At 46.1% G+C, this 25,302-nt stretch overlaps 1 protein-coding gene across 2 annotated transcripts in view; it reads right to left on the bottom strand.

Annotated features, from left to right (window-relative positions):
* The window catches only part of EZH1 (enhancer of zeste 1 polycomb repressive complex 2 subunit), a 106,939-nt gene that overhangs the window by 37,918 nt on the left and 43,719 nt on the right, over positions 1 to 25,302 (bottom strand). For both annotated transcript variants that reach the window (XM_088480756.1, XM_088480755.1), the window contains exons 10-11: positions 17,609 to 17,711; positions 459 to 622 (exon numbers count right to left, since the gene is read on the bottom strand). In XM_088480756.1, the coding sequence (XP_088336882.1) occupies positions 459 to 622; positions 17,609 to 17,711 (267 nt within the window). The remainder of the gene's footprint in view (positions 1 to 458; positions 623 to 17,608; positions 17,712 to 25,302) is intronic.

Raw genomic sequence — 25,302 nt, 5'->3', positions numbered from 1 at the left:
ACATGAAAAGTAATTGCTGTAACAGTTCCGCTTAGACCCAGTTAGCATGGGAGACCGATTGGAGTCACTGATAAATAATCCTGGGTCTTGCTTTGCTTAAAATTAAATTAAAATATTATATATTATATATATATATATTATATATATATATATATATATATATATATATATATATATATATATATATATATAAATATATATATATATATAAAATAAATCCAAACATTGAGAACAGTCTTTGAGAAAATGATATACATCACTATACATGAATGAGGGTGAAAACAGCTTCGGCCAGCCGGGATTGCAGCAATTACAAATTGAAGCTATGGGAATACTTCAGTAAAAGTGCATTGGAAAATCCTTAAAAAGGTGAAAACTAATCATGGTCATTAAGGATTTAAAACAAACTTTTAAAGGGTCATGAACTGACAATGGCAGCTAGATGCCAGTGCACTTACGGTGCAGGAAGCAGTCATACTTAAAACAGCGGCGGCAGAACAAAGTATGGAAGGAGTGCAAGGACTGTTCTCTTGGCACAGATTTGGCAGATGGGCCATCAATATTGGGAGTGCACTGTGGGGGAAGAGCGTTGGGATCTGATGCTGCAGTCAGCTCTCTGTACCTTAAAACAGAAAAAAATAGTAATTTTTTTGTTGTTCTTTTAAAGCTTTACACATTTTATACGTTTGCTTTATTAATGCAATTCTGCAGTAACACAACAAAGCTGTGAGAAATAAAGAGATACAGCAATTACATAAAATAGTCCAGTTATCACTGAACAACAGTACCATTCCAAAAGCAGTGCCTTGCAACACTGTAAAACAAACAAAAATAAATACTTTAGTTGCCTTTGTGTTTTTGGTGCAGCAGATCTATTTTTATCAAGATAAATTCAAAATAAATGTTCTATTTTTTTCTTTTAACTCAAGTCATTTTTATTAGAGAAAAACTTTTCAATACAAATCAGTTATAGCGATACAGAAATAAATCTTTAGAGTACAAAACATAAAATAAAAAACATAAAAATAAGAATAAAATCACATCATATCAAATCAAAAGAAAATAAAAAGAGAGATAATAGCACATACATATATTATCATTTTGAAACATGAGCAATACTAGTAGAGGGTGACTTTGATATATGAACGGCATAGAAATCAGACCAAGGTTGCCATTGAGTTAAGGGGGATGAGGTTGAAATAGAATATTTAAACCCAAAAGGTTTCCATTTCGAAGCTTCTCTGGATCTTAGAAATTTTTATCAAGAGAAGGGGGGGATCGGATCTCTTCCAAAATTGTGCTAAAGCTGCTCTTGTGGCAATAAAAATATGCCCGATAACATATTGTACTGAAAGAGGGAAATAATGTAAAAGAGCAGTTTCAGGCAACTATGGCAGAGCTTCCCCTGTGACCTGGATAATCAACTGAAAAACTTCTGTCCATAAGGAAAGAATCACGGGGCAAAACCAGAATATGTGTATAAGGGAGCCCTCACAACCACATTTCCCCAACAAAACTGAGAAGAATCAGGCCAAATACTGTGTAGTTTGACTGGAGTATAATATAAACCGTGTAGTAATTTAAATAGCATTTCAAAAATGTTTGTGAATAAAGAAATCCAGTCCTCGTCTGTCAGGGAGATATTAAGATCTGATTCCCATTTGGACTGTATAGATAATTTACCGTCCTCTAGAGGCGATAATAGCGTAGTATACCACTTAGTGATACCTCCCTTAGGGCCATCAACAGAAAGTTTAGAGAGTACATATGGAGGGAGAGAGGGAAGGGGACATGACAAAGAAGAGTTGGAGTTGGAGAGTATCCAATTCCTTATTTGCAAAAATTTTAAAAAAATCCTTCTTAGGTACATCATATTGAACTTGAAGTTGTTGGAAAGAGCTAAGTTGTTGATCTGTATATAGATGTTTAACTGTTATGATAACACAATCGTGCCAATTAGTCAAAGAGAGGTCAGGGATTAATTTTGAGAGTGCCAATATAGAGAGGCTAGAAGATGGGAGAGAAAATTCCCCATGTACCCCTATCAATTTGTCCCAAACTTTAAGGGTATCTGATACACTTCTGGAGGCAAGAAACTGAGAAGGTTTATCAGCTGGTTTAATCCAAATAATATCTCGTAATGGAAAATTGGTACATATAGAAGCTTCTATGTCTAACCAAGGCTTAGATGGCAAAGGGGACAAACAATCTTTCATCTGATCTAAAAGACAGGCATACTGATAGAATTCAAAGTTGGGAGCTGCCAAACCACCCTTGGTCTTAGATCTACATAATCGTGTTCTTGCCACGTGAGGACGTTTGCCCTTCCAAATAAACAAGGAGAGTACGGAGTAAAATTTATTCAAAAGGCTTATTGGGACTAGAAATGGAATAGCTCTAAATAAGTATAGAATTTTAGGCAATAACATAATTTTTACAGTGGAGAGGCGACCCATCCAGGAGATTTCATAGTTTATCCATAATTTAGTAAGCTCAGACAATTGCTCTAGAAGGGGGTGATAATTATACATTATAGCATCTTGTATTTTTAGAGGTATTTTAATGCCCAGATATGTAATACTGGAAGACTGCCAAGCATACGAATATCTATTCAAAAGTAAACATAAAGCAGGCTGGTCAACATTGAATGCTAATGCTTCAGTTGTAGTGGTATTAAGTTTGTAATACGAGGCTGCAGAATAATCTTGAAGACTAGTATGAAGGGCTGGTAAAGTTGTTTCCGGTTTTGTAACAAATAAAAGAACGTCATCGGCGAAGAGACAAATCTTATGTTGAGTGGGACCAACAGACAGTCCTCTAAAGGAGGGGGAAGTTCTAATTTTTTCAGCGAGTGGTTCCATTGCAAGAGCGAATGTGAGAGATGCTTAGTTCTGTTAGTGATATTAAAGCTACTAGAAAGGAAGCTGTTGCTATAAACACGGGGCCGAGGGGACAGTATATAAAGTTAGTATAGCTTTCAAGAACAAACCAGAAAAACCGAACCTAGCAAGGACCAGAGACTTGAAAAGCCAATGAAGCCGGTTAAAAGCTTTCTCTGCATCTAGAGAAAGTAAGACCATAGGCAGAGAGCCACCAGCTTGAGCATCCAGAAGAGAGAAAACTCTTCTAGTATTGTCAGGGGCCTGTCTCCCCTGACAACACTACAAGTGGGGTGAAGCCCACTTGATCATGAGATGTCAAATCAGGGAGGATAGGATTTAATCTGTTAGCGATTAATTTTGCATATAATTTGACATTGGAGTTTAATAGAGCTATTGGTCTATAATTTTGACAAAATGTCGGATCCTTGCCAGGCTTCGGTATAGTAAATGATTTGGGCCTTTAGCATTTCCGTAGGGAATGCATTAAATGTTCTATTTTTTTTTAAACGTGTGGTCCAAGGACCACAGAATGCGCTCACAGGTCTTGTAGAATTGGCACTCACTTTTTCAGTAACAGGTTTCCACATTGCACTGTAGCCTGTTGAATTACTCAAGTAATCCTTTTAGCAATAGTCTGCAAGTCAGCCACTCTTTAGTTTGGCAAAAAAACTTTATGATGCCCCAAAGAGTCCTATAACATAGGTCTACGGAGCTCTGACAACATCCGACTAGTGAAGGGACAGAGACTTATCAGGGATAAAAGTCGGCATCACAATAATCAGAGTGGAGAGCTTTTTTTTGCTCTGTCCCATTCTGTCAATGTTATTTATCGCTGTGCACTATTCTGAAACTCTTTGCTTTATCTTGCCTTGCTATTTATCTCATTACTGCTCTCTTCCATGCCCACAACTTTACCTACTTTGTTTATCCTCTCTGCTTAGCAGTTTGAGCAAGTTCCCCCTTCTATGCTTCTTGAAGTTCTGCTCCTCTTTGCTTCATTAAACTTTCCCATCTAATTTCACTTACCCCTCAACATCTACATTCCCGATTTCCCCACCCGCAGGTACCACACATCCTACAATATGTATGGCCTAGCCCCTAACCCTAAATCTAACCCTCACCGTCAGTATGTCAGCTCTCTGGGTTCTGGAGCGGGGATTCAGACTACTGTCGGGATTCTGGCGCCGGGAGTCCGACTACATACCCTCAATATCCCTACTGATACGACCATCGACTAGGCCACTGCCAAACTTCTATCAAGGTTTTCTTATGGCTTCTCCATTTTCATTTTGGGATAACATCCTCCTTTCCTTCAACCTCTCCTCACCTCCTCCACTATTTCTATGACCAAAATCCACATCTTAATCCATTTTGATGCCCTTGACCCTGCATTTATTTCTTTAATTCCTGAACCACTCCTCTACAAGTCACTTCTTTGTCTAACTGGCTACATACCTGTATAACCGCATTCAAACCTTAGCCCTTGACTCAGCACCCCTGCCACCACTCAGAACCTTCAGCACTCAGCTGTGCCACTCCAATTAGACCCGTTACTTAAAAGAGCTCTCATGAATTGCAGAGGAGGAAATCTTGCTCTAAAGCCGACTTGTGCAATTTCAAAGTAATTACAACTATGGGGGTATTCAATTAGGTGTGAGAATAGCAAAAATCCCAGACATACAGGGTTTTTCCTGCAGGTGCAGGATTTTTACTATTCAATTAGGTGCAGGGTTTTTCAGTTTTTGAGCACCGGGAGTTTTTTTTGAGCACCTCTAGAGCAGGTCCATTTTTTCGTAAAATCCATATATTTAGGAAAAAATGGTCGGGAAATCCTCTGGGTACCTGACGGCACCCCTCCTAATGACTAATTAAGCAATTGGAATTTTCCAATTAGCTTAGTCATCAATTATTCACCTTCCGCAGTGCTGTCTTCTCCTCCTGTTCTTATCTCCAGCGTCGCAGACAGCTTCCAGGTATGTACTACCCCTGCTCCCCCCTCCCTGCACACACTAGACTACCCCCATTACCCTGCACCCTCCTCCCCGCACACACTACACATACCTTCTCTGGCCGGCTTCATTCTTCTGCAGGGGAAAGCATGAGCTGGTCCAGCAGTCGGAGGATGCAGCAGCCGTGCTAAGGTAGCAGCAAACGTCCGGAGCAGGCGAGTGGTTTTTTTTTTTTTTTACTTTTCTTTTTTTCACTCACAGCAGGGTATTCAAAGCTAAAAACCTAGCGTGCATTTTTTGAAAAGATTGGATTCCGTGGGTATTGGAAGCTCTCGTACCAGCGGTAATCCAAAATTTGTTGCAAGTCCATGTGATTTTGTGGGTCAAAATCTCGCACCCAATTGGATATGCCCCTATGTGCTCATTCTCACTTTAAAAACATTCATGTGTCAATAATAAACAAAAAACCCTTCTTTATACACTTCAATAACCACCCAATTTCTCACCTCCTTCTCTATAATCTCAGTATAAACCTGTCTCCTTTCACTCTCTATTTAATCATGTGTAATCTGTCCTCCCCTTCACTCCACTAAGGCTACAAATGTTATTTATTCAAGTCTGAAGGTTGCTTCACCATGTTCATCCTCCTTGACCTCTCTGTCACTTTTGACACTGTTGATCACCCTCTTCTATTGCACACCCGCTGGAATTTCTGGCACAGTTCTCTCTTAGAAACTGAGAAGGAGCATTTGCAGAGATACAGATGTGCCCAGCTAGTTTGTTGCTCCATACGCCACGTAGCGCGACAAGCATCTCGCGACACGCAGTACGCCTTAAGTCGCTCCACAAAGAATGCTTCGTAATGGACTAAACTAAACTACACAGCGCATGCGTCAGATTACCAATGCATTTTCTGTATCACTGCCCGATGATTGACTGACAGAAGCTGTGATTCGGTGCACTATAGTACAGCATTTTGGTCATGGAATCAGGGCTGTAGAAGAATGTGTAATAAAGTATTAAATAATTACAGTACAGTATGTGTGTGAGTCCTGTACTGTTCTAATATGGCATGACTCGGTAGCGTGAGCGTTTTTACGCGACTTTTTACCTTTGAATGCGTCTGAATCACACAGCGATGCGAATTGATAGCACAAGCATCTTCTGCTGCTTAAAATTACATTCAGCATGTTTATGTTCGGTGAGCAAGTGCGGGTGTATCTGCACACGAAACGCTACGCTACAGTATCAGCGACTGTAACACTGCCCGCTATTGACATTGTACACATTGCCTGCTTTAATTCGCACACTTCACATCACATACACGACAGGTCCAGCTCTCCACATGGCTGGTGTGTGTGGGCTAGTTGTGAAGGTGTGCACTTTGCACCTTGGATACCCCGGTTTGAGGCATGGAAATTGAGGTTTTGAAATCTTTGCCACGGGATTAAAGATTAATCACTTGGTGGTGTGTGAATTCTGTTATTTATACAAATACATATACATCTAGCCTCCTTGCACGTTAAACAGGCCTTCTAGTTGCGCCATGCTATGGCGTGACTCGGTAGCGCGAGCGTCTTTTATGCGACTTTTAAACTTGAAATGCATATGAATCATACAGCGAATCGAATTGATACCACAAGTAGCGTCTGCTGATTAAAATTACATGCAGCATGCCTATGTTCTGTGAGCCAGTGCAGGTGTATCTGCACGCGAAACACTACGTTACAGTATCAGCGACTGTTACACTGTAATGTAGTGATTCGCTTGCAGATAAACCCGCACTGGCTCACAGAACATAGGCATGCTGCATATCACTTTTAATCAACAGAACCTGCTTGTAATAATAAGACGGATTTGAAGGTAATAGAGACGCACAAAAAGACGCTCTGTGCTACAGAGTCACACAGCAATCCTGCGCTATGTGTGGCGCAACTTGTACCATATGGAGGATAGATGTATGTGGACTCAACACTATTACTGTGCTGCAATGTCCCTGGCCCTAAACGTGTCCCTAGACGCATATTACTGCATCGAGTCCCAATAAAGCAGTAGTGTTCCCGCTAGGCTGTTTTAGCGGGGCGCGGCGCCCTGCCCTCCTTCTGGAGGGCAAAAAGCACCCTGCCCTCCAGGAGGAGGGCAAAAAGCGCCCTGCCCTAACAGCCTGCGGGAGCAGTTCTCACCCGCGGGACGCAGTGTCCCGCGGGTGGACAAACATGCGGTGATCCGGTCACCGCCGGAGAATAGACGCTGGGCGCATGCGCCCGGCATCTATTCTCCCTTTCTGCAGCGCTTGGGGGCTGCCCGGCATGTCCGTAAGCGCCGGGCACGTCCCCAAGTATGACGAAAAGGGGACGCGTCTTATAGACACGCCCCCTTTTCATAACCACGTCCCCTTTTCGGGCACGCGCACAAGATTGCCCTCTCTAGCTCCGGCGCCCTGCCTGCCGCCGGAGCTAGAAGGAACACTAAAGCAGCCGTAGCTTACATTGACTAGAAGACGCACACTAAGCATTACATAAAGACAGAGCAACTGAAGTTCAGTTATTTTAAGGAACTCTACTGAACTCAAAACATTTCTCTCAACATCCCACCACTTGGCATTTCCGCTATACAGTAGACATTGTATTGTACACATTTCATAAAGGAGAGATCATGTCAGGTTCAATACTTGTAAAATACACTACTTTGCACTTCCCTCCTACCTTCCTCTCTGTGTATGGCCACCCAAGTTCCTTCACCACCTCCTCCCACCATCACGCATTACTATTACACTCCATTGAGCTCATTGTATGGCTCACCACCCCCACCATCATTCGCTTCTATTCAATGGCGCTGCATGCTGAGACCGCTATTGACATTGTACACATTGCCGACTTTAATTCGCACACTTCACATCACATACACGACAGCTGCAGCTCTCAACATGACTGGTGTGTGTGGGCTAGTGGTTAAGGTGTGCACCTTGCACCTTGGGTGTCCCAGGTTTGAGTCATGGAAGGGGAGAAAAGTACCCCCAAAGTGGGTGCTGCCGAAGGCCAAAACCTGATACTGTAAAAACTTGCAAACGTGTGGACAGAGGACCAGGTAGCTGCACGGCAGAGCTGTACTTCCGAAGACCCGTGCCACGCTGCCCAGGAGGATGACACTGCCTGTGTAGAATGCGCCAACAGCCGGTCCGGTGCTGGTCACCCCGCACTGGAATAAGCCCGAGTGATGACTGAGCAGATCCAAACACGCAATGGTCTGCTTTGTAGCCGGCCAACCCCATTTCTGGATGTCGTTCAGAACAAGCAGAGAATCTGTCCGGAGGAAGTCAAACCCAAGTAAATTTGCCGGACACGGACTACGTCTAATAGAGCCAGATCATCACCATCCTGTCAATTGAGGAAATTTCAGAAAGACAATTTCCTGGCTCAAGTGGAAAGTCGAAACCACCTACAGTTGGGACATAGGAACCATACGGCGAACCACCCCATTGTCATGGAATATGAGAAAAAGGCGGCCTGCAAGACAAAGCACCCAACTCGGAAACACGACGAACTGAGGCAATAGCTGTAAGGAAGACTAACTGCCAAGTAACGAACTGAAGAGAGCCTGCTTGAGAGAGAAAAAGAAGAAATGGTGCGCTACTCATTCAGATGCTGTCTAATATAGAGACTTGCTGCTGACACCATAGGGATACCTGCAAATCACTCTCACAAAAACACAGAAATATAAAATAGGTGTCTGCGCTAATCCCTATACACAAACCTCAGGCTGTGGAAATTTGAAACATAAATATAAATTTATGGAACTGCAGTTCAACTCTAAAAACTTATGTAATCATTACACATTTTTTTGTGTGCATTACATTTCTTTGTGTGCAACAAAACCGGTTTCTGGCCCCGCAACATAGTATGGATCACTGAAGGAGGAAACCCCCAGTCTTATAGAGCCCGGTCTCAAAAGCCAATCGAGGAAGATCCTCGTGCAGAATCCAACCCTGCAGCAGAAGATATGGCTGCAGTGGAAGATTCCACCTGGGACCTACCGACCGTTCGAGAACGTCAGCGTACCAGGACTTGGGCGGCCAGTCTGGAGCCACCCGTTGATCCATGACCCGCTATAGCACCCGAGGCAACATCTGGTTCAGGGGAAAAAGATAGGCCAGACCGAAGTCCTATGGAATTGTCATGGCATCTACCATGCAAGCCCTCAGGTCCGCAAGCCCTCAGGCCTCTGGACCACAGGTGAACGCTGCAATTGTGAAGCAAGGCCATGAGGTCCACCGCCGGAAGACCCCACCACTGAACCGACTGTTGGCAGACCTCCGGACCTCCGGTGCGTCCCTTCTCCCGGGAGAAAGGTGCTTATGTGGAGAAAGGCAGTCTCCCACTCGTCCACGCCTGGTAAAAACATTGTCGAGACCTCCGGAACGAAGGCCACCGTCCAGGACAGAATTCGAGCCACCCTCCCGGGCTCTTGGTGCCTAATTTACATACGCCACTGCTACTGTGTTGTTTGACTGAATCCGAACTGGCTGGCCAGCCAGGATGGACTGGGCCTCCAAGAGAGCTAGATAGATGGCTTGGAGCTCGAGCACAAAGATCGGTAGGGCAGCTTCCAATGACTACCAAAGACTCTGAAGACTAAGGACCTCAGTCAGACCCGCTCGCAAGCGGGTCTATGGTGAGGCCCTCCGCACGCGCAGTGGCCGCAGTGAGCGTGCGCAAGCCCTGGAGCGAGTGACAAATTCATTTGTTTGCTATTGCGCAAGCATCGCAGTGCACGAAGGAAGCTGTGCGATCCCGCAGTGAACGCCGTGCGCAGATCACATAGTCCCATTGCAGATTGATTTACAGGAAGTGACTATTTGGGGGTGTTGACTGGGGGGGGTTTAAGGAAACGCAGACGTGCCTGGGCGTTTGAACGCCGTTAAGTGGGCGTGCATATATTAGCCACTGCAAGTGCATACGCAGCCCTGTGTGGCAGAAGAGCTTCCTAGGCTGCGGCAGATCAGACATGCCACAAGGGTAAAATGGCTGCCGATGTCCTTCGATGTTACCAATATTTCTGCATGCATACGATCAAGCATGCAAGTACGAAGGCAGCAGTGGGCGTCTTTATGCACGGGTGATCTTTGCTATCATTAGCATATATTCACAGATGTGAGCGTGGTAATGCCTGGCTGCGTGTACGCATTAGCGTCCACCTCAGAATCAGGACTTTTGTACACTAGCAGAAGACTCGCTGGAGGGAGGTGAAGAGCACCTCCAGGATCAGCAGGCGCTGGCGATATCAGGCTACACTTCTCGAAATTCCAGATCTAGCCGTGATCAAGAAGTACCTGTACCGCGCGGTCCAGATGCACCTGCAACCAGGAAGCCTTCACGATACTCCAAATAAGGAATGAAAGTTATACATTCCTTGTGTTGAAGGCTTGACATTGCCATGATCTTCGTGAACTGGGCGGAGTTGCAGCTAAACCGAATGACAGGGCCTGGAACCAATAGTGAGTCACGCCGACCATGAACCGGAGGAGAGAGCGATCATCAGCCCAAATGAAAACTTGAAAGTACGTATACTGGACATTGAGTGAGGCCAAAAATGTGTTGGCTTCCATGCTGCGGAACACCGATCGGAGAGATTCCATCTGAAAATGGTCAACCCAAAGCCTGGTGTTTATGGCCCGCAGATTCTAAATCAGCAGGAAGGAGCAGTTCGGTTTGTAAATGAGGAATAGGATGAAGTAGAAACCCCATTTCCAACGCAGCACCGAACCCGGAGCAATAATTTCTTTGGAAAGCAGAGAATGTACAGTATAGCCTGGTCTAAGGCTACTCTTCTCTGCATTGCGGGGAAGACTGATGGCGACAAAACACTGTGGTGGAGGACTCCGAGGTTGATTATTGAACCCCTCAAAATGATCTCAGGGGTCTGAAGAAGACTCCTGTCAGGAGCTAGGTGTCTCAGGAGCTTTGGCTTCTGAGAGTCTATAGGTTCTGGAAAAAACGTCCCTTTTGCGCAGAACCCCATGCAGGGAAAGGACACACCTTTGGCGGGTAGTCCTTTAGTAGGCGCCCAACTCCCTCAGGAGACCGTTTCGACTTAGTCATATGATCCGCTGGGAGTGGATAAAGAGAGCAAATTTATGAGGGACATAAAACCTTCTATGCAGCAATTTCTAGGCCTCATCGACAAGATCCGAAAGCAGAGAAAGTGACTACCTTGCGCCGACCTTTAAGTTGGCCAACCGCCTCTAACGGAGCAGTGATCTCTAAGCAGTCCAGGCTGCCGAAACTCCCATAATGAGGTCTGCAACATCATGCCTTGAGGAAAAGTCCAAGTCCGCAACCTCGGAAAAAACTACATCCTCCGGAATCTCGCCCTCCTACTCTTTTGAATCCGAGATGTCCGCTGAACTCTTTGCAGACGGAAGGCGTTTTGTGCGCAGTGTGCACTAGAGGATCCCCAAAAAACCGTTCAAGATAAGTTGAAACCTTTCCAAATCCCGTCGCCATAAGCCCCATGCTGCGGAGCTAGGGAGGATCAGGCACTGATTAATAGACCGTCCCACTAGCAGATGGGGAAGGAAGTCCCTTCACCGAAGAGGCATTCAAGGCTGAGGCCTGAAAGCTGATCTTCCCGCTGAAGTGCCATCAACATCACCAAGTCAGTTACAGGCCGGCTCAGAACCGGAGCCCACTCCAGCTCTAGCATTGTGCGACAGCACCCCTCCCTACGCCTGTGCGGCCCTGGGCCCTGTCTGACAGTCTGCAAACTATGCCCGAGTCCAGCTGTCCACATGGCAGTTTAACATGATACTAAGCACAAGTTAAAAATAATGCAAGAACAGGGAGAATATACAAACTCCACACAGTAAGGGCCCTAGTGGGAACTGAACCCACGACCTGTGTGGTGTGAAGCAGTAATGTTAACCATTACACCGTCGCTTCATGAATTTGCATGTCATCTTTGCACAGGAGCCATGCGTCGCTGTCCGTAAGCTCCGCGACCTTTGTCTCATCCGCCATGCACCCTCAGACCACTGCTGTGTGCAGCGCTGAGAAGTGGAACTCAAACTAGCAGGCCCCAGGCTCACTAAGGGACTGACCATAAACAGCATAGAGCAGCCACTCTCCATTACTTCCCCTCACACTGGGAAAAAACCTGGGACCGCACGGACTACGGGTGTCACGTGCTGCCTGTCACATGCAAACTCCGTGGAGCAGCTGCAGAATCCCGGCAAGCATCGCCCTGCACCCTCTAAAAGCGGCAAGCTAGCACTAGCTCCCTTCAGCTGGCTCAGCACTCTCACTGTGCGTTGCTCAAAGCAGCACAGAATATTTAAGTGAAAAAGAAATTAAATCAATTACAAACAAAACTCAAAAGAATACTGGGGCTGCCCAGCAGTCCCCACCAAACGTGCCCAACTCCTACGGGCACTAAAACGACACTGGCCTTCTAGTGGTTGCAGGAGGAGGAGCGAATGTTCTTAAAGTTACAGTAGTTAAGTGCCAGCTCCTGCTCACCCAGCGACAACCCCATGGTCCAGTGTCCCCCAGCCTTGATGATAGAGAAAATTTTAATTATTAGGTTAACTGATGTTTCTTCCATCCTTGGAATTTCAGTTTAACTAAACCCAACAAAGGATAAAGATTAGATTAAATTGTTCCCTTGACTAAATTCTATCGCTGTACTTAAGTATTCAAAAAGTCAGAAGTGGGGGGCGTGGCCTGGCAGACGGAGGAGTCGGGCGCGTTTGTCTGGAGCTCCTGCCTGGGCTATTAATTAAACGTCTGCCTACAAAGCCTGAGGACTCATCTTTACTACCCCCTTACCGCCTGGACCCAGTACAGTCCATGCAGTGAGGTCTGCGGAACTGGGGGGGTGTCTCCTACCTCCCCGCGGGTTGCAACCTACTGATCTGCAGGAAGCCAGGGCCTCGATCCTTGCCACAATTCAGCTGCGTCAGCGGTCGGGACTGAAGCACGGGACCACGTACCTCTCCTACTTATAGCATAATTTACTCCGAACTCCCCACAACGGCACCTAACACCAAGGTTGCTTATGTCCTGCTGCTTGTGTTATGCAGCTATGTCTATAAACCATGTCCTTGTCGTGCACTGTATTGCACGGCTATTAACTGTTTTTCTTGTGTGCTCATTTATGTACTGTGCAAGGTGCTGCGGAACCTTTGTAGCGCCATATAAAGGATAATAATAACAATAATAATTAGGTGAGGCAATCAAGTCTTCCCCATCTGGGAAAAGCCCTGTGCCTGACAGGTTCCCTATTTCCTATTATAAAACTTTTAGCGATGATCTGGTGCCCATGATGCTTCGAGCATTCAATGCAGTCAATGATAAAGAGTATTTATCTGCCCAAACCTTAGAAGCCCACATTACCATCATTCCTAACACTTGACTGCTAACTCCCTGCTGCTTATTGTGAGTGTTTTAATCGCTATTGCAGCTATGTATATATACCATGTCCTTGTCCTGCACTGTAATGTACTGTAAGTTACTCATTTCTTGTTCACTTATTATTTTATGTAGTCTGTAAAGCACTGCGGAACACTTGTGGCGCCCTATAAATAAAGGATAGTAATAATTCCTAAGAAAGGGAAAGATCTGTCTTGATGCTCTAGTTATAGACCCATATCCCTCCTAAATGTGGACTTAAAGTTGTTTGCGAAACTTATTGTGAACAGGCTTAAGCTCCTATTACTAGCTCTAATGCATACAGACCAGATGGGATTTGTCCTGGGCCGAAAGGCCCGTGACAACACTACCAAAATGCTTAATCTGATCCATTTGGCTGCCCAGTCCACTACACCTGCGATGCTCTTGTCAACTGATGCTGAAAAGGCTTTTGACTGCATTAACTGGGGATTTATGCGTGACCTGTAAGAATACATGGGTCTAGGATCCACTTCTCTATATAGGATTTTGGCATTATATAGAGAGCCCTCTGCCAAGGTCAATGGAGACTTCTCAAGTCCAGTTTGAATCTTGAACGGTACACGTCAGGGTTGTCCACTGTCTCCGCTGGTGTTTATATTGTGCATGGAGGCTCTGGCAAAAGCCATACGGGCCAACTCTAAGATTACGGGCTTGTGGGTAGCAGATTCGGATTATAAACTGGCTCTTTTTGCAGATAGCTTTTAGCCATCATTACCAACCCCTTGGTATCTCTCCCTAATCTGATGAAGGAGCTTCAAATCTTTGGAGAACTGTCTTTTTTTTTTAATTAACTTCTCCAAGTCATTGACTCTGAATTTAAATGTCCCTCTTAATATTATCAGGTTTGCAACTGGCTTTTCCATTTAAATGGCATCCTTCACATTTGAAGTACCTTGGTGTGCTCCTCCCTAGAAAACAGTTAAAAATCCACTCCCTTAATTTTAGGCCTCTCCTTGTGAAAATTCGACATGAGCTTTCCTCTTGGGCATCTCGTGTGCTGGGAGGATAAATATTATTAAAATTAATATTTTGCCTTGTGTACTTTACCTATTACAGGCCCTTCCAGTGTCGATCCAGAGTAGCTGGTTTGTGGAGCTTCATAAAATGGGTAGACATTTTGTATGGGGTGGAAGAACTCCTCGGTTTAAACATGATGTCATGTTTAGGAGGAAACATTTGGGTGGCCTCCAACTTCCCCATATTGCATCTACATCTACTATGATGCAGTTACGTTAAGTAGAGTATATGATTGGTCAAGGCAGAACTCTGTGAAACAATGGGTATATCTATTGAGGGCTCCTTTATAGATTGTCAATGAAATGCTTTGCCGTGGCTTTCTACACCACCAGGGATCTCACATCCAACCATTGGGCCGACCATCACAACATGGAGGAGTCTTAAGGGCAAGGAATATATTTCCTCAATTTATTCCCCTCTAACTCCGCTGCTCGACAATCCCATATTCCCTCCAGAGATCTCGAGACAGGTCTTTACACTTTGGTCAAGAGCAGGCATCTCTCGGATTGGATATTGTAATAACAAACAAACGCAATATGTAATTACAAACAAACGCAATAAAAAAAATTTTCCTCTAATAGTTCTCAACTGATGAATATAAATCTGAACTCCAATGCATCTGTACAAACATGTTAAGCCAAATTTAAAAGAGGCCCAGTTGACAACAATGTGTCTAGTAGCTGAGAATAAGCAACTATTGTAGCAGTAAATTGAGAGATGAACGGCCCAGTAAAACTGAATAGCTGACAATGTTCCACAGTGCACTTTCTCCGCACACCGGCGGCTTTTTCACTTCCGCCTCTTGAAAAAGCCGCCGATGTGCGGAGAAACGCGTTTAGGACACGGACCACCATTTGAGAGCCGAGCCCATTTGCTGACCACACTCACCCTCTGGGATTATCTTTCCAAACTCCTCCGTCCTGCACACTCACAGCAGCTGACGCCCCATGTGACCCGCGCAGCCTCCTGGAAGTGAGACACTAGGAGGGCTGCGGACGGAGCTTCCATCGAGAGGGACGGCGTTGCTGTGTGCTGCCACCAGGTTTACACTGCTGGAGCCGGAGCTATCAGCATTGAAAGCCGCTGGAGCGGCGGGACTGTCAGGAGGAGAGTGAGTACAGAGGAGCATTGAATGTTCTCACTCCGTACTGTAATACAGCTTTTATTGGAAGTGCACATCAAAAGTGCACTGTGGAACATTGTCAGCTATTCAGTTTTACTGGGCCGTTCATCTCTCAATTTACGGCTACAATAGTTGCTTATTCTCAGCTATTAGACACATTGTTGTCAACTGGGCCTCTTTTAAATTTGGCTTAACACATGTTTCTACAAATGCATTGGAGTTCAGATTTATACTCATCAGCTGAGAACTATTAGAGGAAATTCTGTTATTGCATTTGTTTGTTTGTTATTACAATATCGAATTGTGATTTTGTGCTCTATTTAGTACATGTTGTGTATAGACTTTTTATACTCCCGGGAGTTTTATTTATGCTCTTAAATGTTTACCTATACTCAGATACATGAGATTTTATTAAAAGGATATTAACACTATACTCCCTGATATGTGTTTATAGGCGCCGCCTACTATTCTTGTTTGTATTTCTGCTATTGTTGGAAGCTTGGCAATACTTCCTGTGGGTGTGCTGCAATTTTACACAAGGAGGGGAGTTAACTACACACCACCACTGGCGCTTGGGTTATATCTTTTGATTATCTTTCGGATTGGGCAGTTTTACGACTCCTCTGGTGTATTGCCATTTTCTGACATTCAGGCTAAGTGGCCTCTCCAAAAAAATTAGATATGGTGCTATCTCCAGATTAAACATTTTCTTATGACAAAAGATATCCGTTCAGCAGGTTCCCGAGACTTGACACCTTTTGAGTTGCTGGTGGTGTCTCAGACCTCTTCTTCTCAAATACTATCAATTATATAAAAAATTTTTAATTGAAAATCTTTTTTCTTCATTACCAAAGTTTACTAAAAACTGGGAGAGGGATCTTGGCATGTATATCAGCATTCCACAGTGGAAGTCTATATTTGAGAAATCTTAATATCCTTACCCTTGAGACTCGCCCATCCATCTTGTACAAAATGTATTCTGGTATGTCGGCTTGTTGCTGGAGATGTGGGGCGGATTTGGGAACCCCCCTCCACATATGGTGGTCCTGCCCTGTTCTAAAGGTGTTTTGGGATGAGGTGGTTTTGGTGACACATGAGATATTGGGTTCAGATGTACCGGATGGACCAGAATTCTGTCTCTTAAACTTACATAAATCACCATTATCTGTTTACAAAAAAAAATCGCAATTGAAGTACCTTAATAGTGCTGCCAAGGCTGTAATCCTAATGCGTTGGAGATCTACCTCACCCCCAACCCTGCTGGATTGGTTTCAAAGAATTGAATTGTATAGGTCCATGGATGACATTATTATGTAATCGCCCAATAAATTTTGTTTATACTCCATGATTTGTTTTAGCTGGTTGGAATTCTGAGAATCAGATAAGTATAAATCCCTGACGTGTGTAACTTAAACCCTATCTCTCTGCTATGATACTAGGATTCAGTCTACTATGTCCTAGATCCTGGTGTTAATTTCCCTCCCCCTCCCCCACTCCCTTCCTCCTCTTACCCTTTCTCCCTCAACCCCCTTTTCTCTTTCTCTCTGCTTTCTTTTTTGTTTTTTCTTTTGAATAATGATATTTTCTATTATAGTGTATTATGTTTTTTGCATTTTCTATTCTATACTCATGCCATTGTGTACTGTTTGATATTTTCTGGTATACTGAAAATTTTCTAAAAAAAATGACTTGCAAAAGTGTCAGAAGCAAAGTAGGTTTTCACAGGTATGCAAATGCTGTGGAGATCTTAAGGCAATAACAAACAGCCACAGTAAGGACTAGGAGTGTATGAATGAATGATATACAACACTGCCCTCGGTGACCAAAAAGAGCTTCCTTTTCTACCAAAGGACTCAACAGTATATCCCTTAACAAATCATTGGATCTTTATTTGCTAATCTATGTGTGTACAGCATAAACAATTAAACTAAGTAACACAATTCACAAATAAATGGATTTAACTATTTTACTGTGGGTACTATGCCAAAGGTTTCATAGGGTATATTATTAGATAGGAAGCACAGCTATAATTCATAGTTATTGCTAGCATTCCACAATCTGTAGTAAACAGATTATGTCAAACAAATGTTAGCACATTCTCTGATCAATACCAGCTATATAGGTAATCTCAGTAGAATTACATTAATATGTGGTCAGTGACCTACTGCATCACAGTTTGGGATAACTTACCTTTCCTTGACTTCCTCTGGGAAACCTCTCTCTGGAAAAACAGCAGAGATAGCACTGAAGATGAGGTCACTTGGCAGGTAGCTTTTACAGACTTTCTTGCTACCTACATACACGAAAAAGATCCAGAACACATATTTAATGATAATAACTAAAACACAATTTCCACATAAACCATTGTTGCTATCTGAACAAATGATTGATAACTAGCAAAGATAGACGATGATGATTAGGTCATTCTTTAACAAAAACAGAATTTTGTTTAGTTTACAAACATATCAATCTACACAGACTAAATCAAATTAAGCAGAGTGGAAGGTAATTTGCCCACAAACTGGATACTATAAAATGGTTTTGAACGAAGGATTTGGAAATAGTACATTAATTTTTGTACAATGATATATTTAAACAGATTTGACAGTATTACTATTGTTCATTTCTATCTAATGGGTACATACCGTACCTCTTCTTGTCCAGTAGGCACATTAGCCCAAAACAGACAGTTGAGAAGCCTAATTATTATTATTATCATCCTTTATTTATATGGCACCACAAGTGTTCCAAAGCGCCTTACAAAGTACATAAACAAATAATTTGACAAGTGACTTACAATACAATACAATATAGGACAAGGTCATGGATAATACACACTGCTACATTAGTGACCATAACACCTAGATATGCAACAAAGCATAAGCAACCAAGTGTTAGGTGCCCTGGTGGGGGGTAAGAAGTAGATGAAAGTAAAGTAAGGAGAAGCAAAAGAGGGTAGAGGCCCTGCTCATAAGGGCTTACATTCTAAAGGGGAGGGGCAGACAAACAAGTGTGACACAGAAGGGGTAAACAGGAAGGAAGGAGCATGTTGCAGCAAGTTAGGATGGGAGCTGGAAGGCTTTGATGAAGTAGTGGGTCTTGAGAGCCCGTTTGAAGGATTGTAATTCTAATTCTATAGGGCAAGCCTAGAAGTATCTATAACTGACATCCTCCGAAACCTGTGGCATTCCTTTTTCTATACCCTCTCCTCATGTGTCTGTTTCTAACACGTCCTTGTCTATAGGCCGGTACACACTAGACTATGTCTAGTGTGTACCAACCTCGTCAGCTATGGCACCCGCATCGGCAAGTGCGGCATCAGCAAATGCGTACGAAACGCGTGGGGAGGGCGCATCATCAGTGACATTGAGGGTACACATTAGACGATCTGTCCGATATCTCGGCCGATCCGGCCAGATCAGCCGAGATATCGTCTAGTGTGTACCCGGCATTAGTCTCCTCCTTTGTGTTTGACAAGCTGTAATTTATCTACAATTTGAATGTGTGTGTACTCCCTTTCCCCCAGCCTCCCTATGTGAGCCTCTGTACCCCTTTGTTTATGTTCATAAGTCTTCTCCTCTGTGTGCCTATTACACTATAACTTTATATGTGCACCTGTGACCATATATAATGCGATAATGGCATGAGGGGGCAGTGCATACCTTGCACTACAGAAAATAATTATCAGAAGTGAAGTGAATGCTTAAAGTACTCTATTTCCCCCATCATGGCACTTACCAAGTTGCAGATATCCACGACTGATAGTGCCTCTTTAAAATGGTGTTCCTACTTACAAGTTATTTTCGGGTGAATAGGGTCACCGCCAGTCAATAACCCGTAAGTTTTCTCCGGAGAAAAGTTTTTAGACCATTCGCCCGAATTTGATGCTTATCGCATGTTCGCACATTCCCGTTTATCGTGCTATCCTATAGCAAAACTGGAGGTAACCAATTTGCACGATAATTCTTGCACGGATGACAGGTGACAAGTACAGATGAAAATAGGGAAAAAGGGATTTTTGGTTACACTGGACAATGGGGTTGTAGATGGGACTGAAAGGAGCTGGCCCTTAACAAAACTCTTTAACTTTAACCCAAGCTCCTCCCCTCTGCAACCCCATGACTGCAGTACCACTTCAAAAGTGTCTGGTAAGGAGAAGCAGTAACTCAGTGACACTGTTATAACAATAACCAAACTAACGGTACCGCCCGGACAGTAAGTAACCAAAAATCCCCTTTTCTCCTTCATCAAGGCTGTGGGACACTGGACCATGCGACGTTCAAAAGCTGCCCCCAGGGGAGGGAACGCTCAGGTTGCTTGACCGGACAACTGTATGCCCAAAATGGGCGTCGCCGGAGGCAAAAACATGAAACCTGTAAAAACGCGCAAACGTGTGGACAGAGGACCAAATAGCTGCGCGACAGACCTGTTCAGCCGAGGCCCCGTGGCGTGCCCCCCAGGAGGTCGCCACCACCCGTGGCGTGCCCCCCAGGAGGTCGCCACCACCCGAGTAGAATGAGCCGACACCTTGGCAGGTGCCGGTCGCCCCACATTAGAATAGGCCTGAGAGATGACAGAGCGGAGCCATCTCGCAATGGTATGCTTTGTGGCTGGCCAGCCACGTTTCTGAGCGTCGCAGAGAACCAGAAGGGAGTCTATATGGTGTAGGGCAGAAGTTCTGTCCAAGTAGATCCGCATGGCCCGGACGACATCCAACAGTGACCGATCGTCTTGGTCCCGGGAAGTTTCCGATGGGGAAAACACAGGAAAGACAATCTCCTGGTTTAGGTGGAATACCAAAATAACCTTTGGTTGAAACGGAGGAACTGTTCGGAGAACAGCCCGATCGTCATGGAAGATGAGGAACGATGGTTTGCAAAACAAAGCCCCCAACTGAGAGATCCGCCGAGCAGAGGCAATGGCCATGAGGAAAACCAATTTCCACATGACAAATCTAAGGTCCACAGAGTGCAAAGGCAGAAAGTGAGCCTGCTTGAGAGCAGATAGGACCAAGGTCAAATCCCACGGAGCCACTGGCGGCTGAAACGGAGGTTGAACCCGACACTCTCTCTGCAAAAAAGTCCGAACTTCTGGCAGGAGGGCTAGACGCCGCTGAAAATAGATTGACAGAGCCGAATTCTGTACTTTCAGTGATTGAAGCCGCAAGCCTGCTTCCAAACTTCCCTGAAGGAAAGCTGAACCGCCTCGGAATGCGGAACTGGGATGTATGAACTCCGCGCCATTCACACCACAAGATGTAGGTCTTCCAGACCCACCGGTAGTTGCACGCCGAGACCGGTTTCGGAAGCCCGCAACATGGTACGGACAACGGAAGGGGAAAATCCCTTAGCTTTTAAGAGCTCGGTCTCAACAACCAGGCCTTTAAAGCCAATCTAGGAATGTCCTGGTGTCGGAACATACCCTGCAGGAGTAGATGTGGCCGCTGCGGAAGACGCCAACTGGGCCCAACGGCCAGCCTGAGGACCGTGGCGAACCACGATCTGCGCGGCCAGTCCTGAGCCACAAGGACCACCGGAACCTGATGCTCCCTGACCTGCCGGAGTACCAGAGATAACATGGCAATCAGAGGAAAAATTTAGACCAGACGGAAGTTCCAGGGAACGGTCATGGCATCCACTGCGAAGGCCATCGGGTTCCGGGATCTCGCACAAAATCGGGAACCTTGCAATTGTGCTGAGACCCACTTCCGGTCCAAATGCTGGAAGACCTCCGGGTGGAGAGACCACTCCCCTGACAGGAAGGTGGTCCTGCTGAGGAAGTCCGCCTCCCAATTTTCCACACCTGGAATGAACACTGCCAAGAGTGCCGGAACAAAAATCTCTACCCAAGGTAGTATGCGACTTGCCTCTGCCATGGCAGCCACGCTCTTGGTGCCGCCCTTATGGTTTACATACGCCATTGCCATGGCGTTGTCTGACTGAATCCTCACTGGATGGCCAGCCAGACAGGACTGGGCTCCCAACAGAGCCAGATAGATGGCCCAAAGCTCCAGGACATCTATTGGTAGAGCAGTCTACGATGACGACCAGAGACACTGAAGACAAAGGTTCGACGTCACCGCTCCCCAACCACTGAGACTTGCGTCTGTAGTCACGACCCAGCTGGGAGTGACCAAGGAGCGGACCTTGGAGCAGGTGATCGGAAACCAGGCACCAACTAATAGATTCACGAGTGCTGTATGACAGAACCAGAAGCTGGGAGGAGAGATCCTCCGTGCGACCCATCCAATTATGGAGAATCTACCACTGGAAGCGGGCGTACTGGATGGTCTCGAAAGTAGTGATAATCGTACCTAGTAACTTCATCCATAGCCAGATGGAGAGGCGAGGCACCAACAGTACCTTTGTGACCAGATCCTGGAGGGCCCGGCTTTGGGTTCGGGCAGGAAGACTCTTTGGAGAGACGTATCGAAGATCAAACCTAGAAACATCAGGCACTGGCAAGGCGTGAAGTGAGACTTCTCGAAGTTCAGGATCCAGCTGTGATACTGAAGCACCTGCACTGCGCGGTCCAGATGGACCTGCAACTGGGAAGCTGAATCTGTTTTCACCAGTAGATCATCCAAATATGGAACGACTGTTATCCCGTCCACGTGCAGCAGGCTCGCCATAGCCTCCATGATCTTTGTGAAGATGCGTGGAGCTTTTGCCAAGCCAAATGGCAGGGCCTGGAACTGGTAGTGTGCCTGTCCGACTGTGAACCTGAGGAGAGAGTGGTGTCCTGACCAAATAGGCACGTGGAGGTACGCATCTCTGATGTCGAGCGCAGCCAAAAATTTGTTTGCCGACATTCCCTGGATCACTGATTCCATGCGAAACCGGTCCATCCACAGTCTGGTGTTCAAAGCCCGTAGATTCAAAATCGGGCAATAGGTGCCGTTGGACTTTCGAACCAGGAAGAGGTTGGAGTAAAAGCCCCGTTTCCGGTGTGACGCCAGAACCGGAACAATAACTCCTTTTTAAAGTAAAGTAGAGAACTGATGGCCTGGTCAAAGGCTATTCTTTTCTCCGTGTCCCTGGGAAGGGCTGTCGCGAAAAAACGCTGCGGTGGTGGACCCCTGATGTTGACAATGCCCCTCACCCACCGGTACTTGAATGGCCCTCCTACCCCTGATGGGACTGGATGGGCAGAGACCCCATCAGGCGCTAGGCTTCTCAGTAGCCTTTACTCCCGAGCGTCTGAGGCACCGAAAAACCTGCCCCGTGGAGCCGAACCCCTGCTGGGGAAGAACCATCCACGGGCGGCTTGACCTCTAACAGATGCTCTTCCTTGATAGGAAGAGCGAAAAGCACGGAACCGTGGGCCCCTTTGTTTTTGGGCCACTACGGGCAGGAAGGTGCTTTTCCCTCCAGTTGCTTAGGCAATGAAGGTATCCAATTCAAAGCCAAACAGGATCCCCCTGCAAAAAGGGAGAGATTCTAAAGAATGCTTGGATTCAGTGTTAGCCTCCCAGACGCGGAGCCAGAGTTTTCTGTGAGCCGAGACAGCTGTAGCCAAAACCCTGGAGGACACCTGAGCACCGTCCTGGACGGCCTCACACACATATTCCCCTGCCCCACGAAGCTGCTCCGCCAAATCCAGTAACGCATCTCTTGTCAAGTCACTCTGACTTCCAGCGACAAATCTGTCGGCCCATGTCTCTATGGCACGAGTGACCCAGGCGGAGGCCAGCAAAGGGCGAATAACGACCCCCGAGCCAATAAAAATGGACCGAAGGCAGCCTTCCAATTTTTCATCCAAAGGATCCTTGAAGGATGCCGAACCCTGAACCAGAAGTGCAGTGTGTTTGGCCAAACGTGCCACAGCCACATCAACCTTGGGAGGCTGTTCCCACTTGGCGACCTGGTCCGGCGGAAGCGGATAAAGGGCTGCAAAGTTCCGAGGGACGGAGAACTTTTTATCCGGCGTCTTCCACGCCTCCTCAACGAGATCTGGGAAACAAACAATCCTCTTACGCCTACACTTGAACGGTCCCACCGCTGCTGCTTGGGTATCCAGGTCCAGGCAGTCCAGAGACTGTCTCACCGCCGTAATGAGGTCCTCCACTCCTTGACCCAAAGGGGGCTCTGGACCCTCCTTTTCGGGAATAACCTCCTCTTCTGGAAGTTCCCCCCCCTCCAAGGAATCCACAACGTCTAGCGGTTCTCTGGACAAAGGAAGACGCTTATGCGCAGCTTAGGGTCCTCAAAGAACCGTTCCATATAAGGGGAAACTTTCTCGAATCCCGCCGCTGTGCGCTCATACTACAAGCCAAGGTGGGTCGGGTCCTGTGTGGAAGACCACCTCGGCTGTGGGTGGCGCCTGCATGATAGGGACCGGCGCAGTAGCCTGAGCCTGTGTTTCCCTCTGACGAACCATGAGCCTCACCAAATCGGAGAGTAAGTGACCCATAGTCTGAGCCCACGCTGGTTCTCCGAGGCAGATGTGGCACCACCTGAAGCCTACGCACATCTGGGACCCATCTGACAGTCCATGCACAGCTCTCCGAAGTCCAACTGTCCACATGGCAATTTTACATGACACTGGACACACGTACAAAATATCGCCATAGTAGGGGTTTGGATCTTAGCGGGCTTTGACTTGTCAGTGATATCAGCCACGCTTACACTATCCTGTGGAAGCAGGTAGTCCAACAACACAGCCCAAACTCCCAGACAGACAATAATAATAATAATAGTAATACTTAGCCTTCCTTGTGGCTAAAACCCAGCAGAGGAGAGGAATTTGTGTCCCTGTCCTCCCTCAGTAGCATCCACGGTGGCCTGCTTCAGAGACCAGCAGCTGAAATGTTGGTTAGGAGCCTTTCCACTACAGCCATGGAGCGGGGGGAGCTAGTGTCAGTAGGCCCCACCCCCCGCTGTGCGGAGATAGCTACCTCCATCCAACATAAGTGTGACTACCCTTTGTAGGCAAAACACTTGGTCTGTCCTAGAAGCGGACAGCCTGTATCTGGCGCTCTCCCCGTAGGAGCCTCCGTCACTTACAGCCCGGCAAGATGGCGCCACCATCCAGGAGAGTGCTGACCCCCTGCGTCCTCTACCAGGGTGCGGGAGCGCACTGTCCCCAGGCCCAGGCGGTCTCTTACGAGAATGGAGTGCTCTGGGGGGTTTCGCTGGTTAGCGCACCCCCTCCCCTGCCGCGGCTCCCGTGGCCGCAGCTCTCCCACTGTGCGCTGCTGTAAGCAGCGCACAGTACCTAAATAAAAGAAAGAAAAAAATTACAAATAAAACAGCTCTAAGATAGCCAAGCCCTACACTGGCTCCCCCTCCCATTCACAACTAAATTCAAGGTTCTTACACTCACCTACAAAGCCCTCACCCACTCCTCTCTCATTTATATCTCAGACCTCATCTCCCTTCACACTCCTACCTGCCCACTTAGCTCAACAAATGCCGCCGCTGCCTCTCCTGCTATCTGATTACTTCTTCCTACTCCTGCCTCCACGATTTTGCCTGTGCTACCTACCTACCTCTGGAACTCTCTCCCTATCAGACTCTCCACAACGGTTTCTCAAGACCCACTACTTCATCATAGCCTTCCAGCTCTCATCCTAATCTGTTGCTCCATGCTCAGCATCTACCCCATTTGCGTCACCTCTGTCTGTCTGCTCCTCCCCTTTAGAATGTAAGCTCTCACGAGCAGGGCCCTCTTCCCTCATGTGCTGCTTCTTCCCTTACTCATACTATCATCTAATCATAACTACCCGCAAGGGCATCTAACACTTGGTTGCTTACACCCTGATGCTTGTTATGATTGCTAATGCAGCAATGTTTATATGGAATGGGTATGAAATCCCGGCAGTCGGGTTGCCTGCTGTTAATATACCGACAGCGGCATCCCGATGCTCAGGATCCCGACAAGGG

This window comes from Taudactylus pleione, unplaced genomic scaffold (assembly GCF_031769625.1).
Source record: "Taudactylus pleione unplaced genomic scaffold, aTauple2 ptg000256l, whole genome shotgun sequence".
In the NCBI taxonomy this organism is placed as follows: domain Eukaryota; kingdom Metazoa; phylum Chordata; class Amphibia; order Anura; family Myobatrachidae; genus Taudactylus; species Taudactylus pleione.
This window is presented reverse-complemented; position numbering and strand designations above follow the sequence as displayed.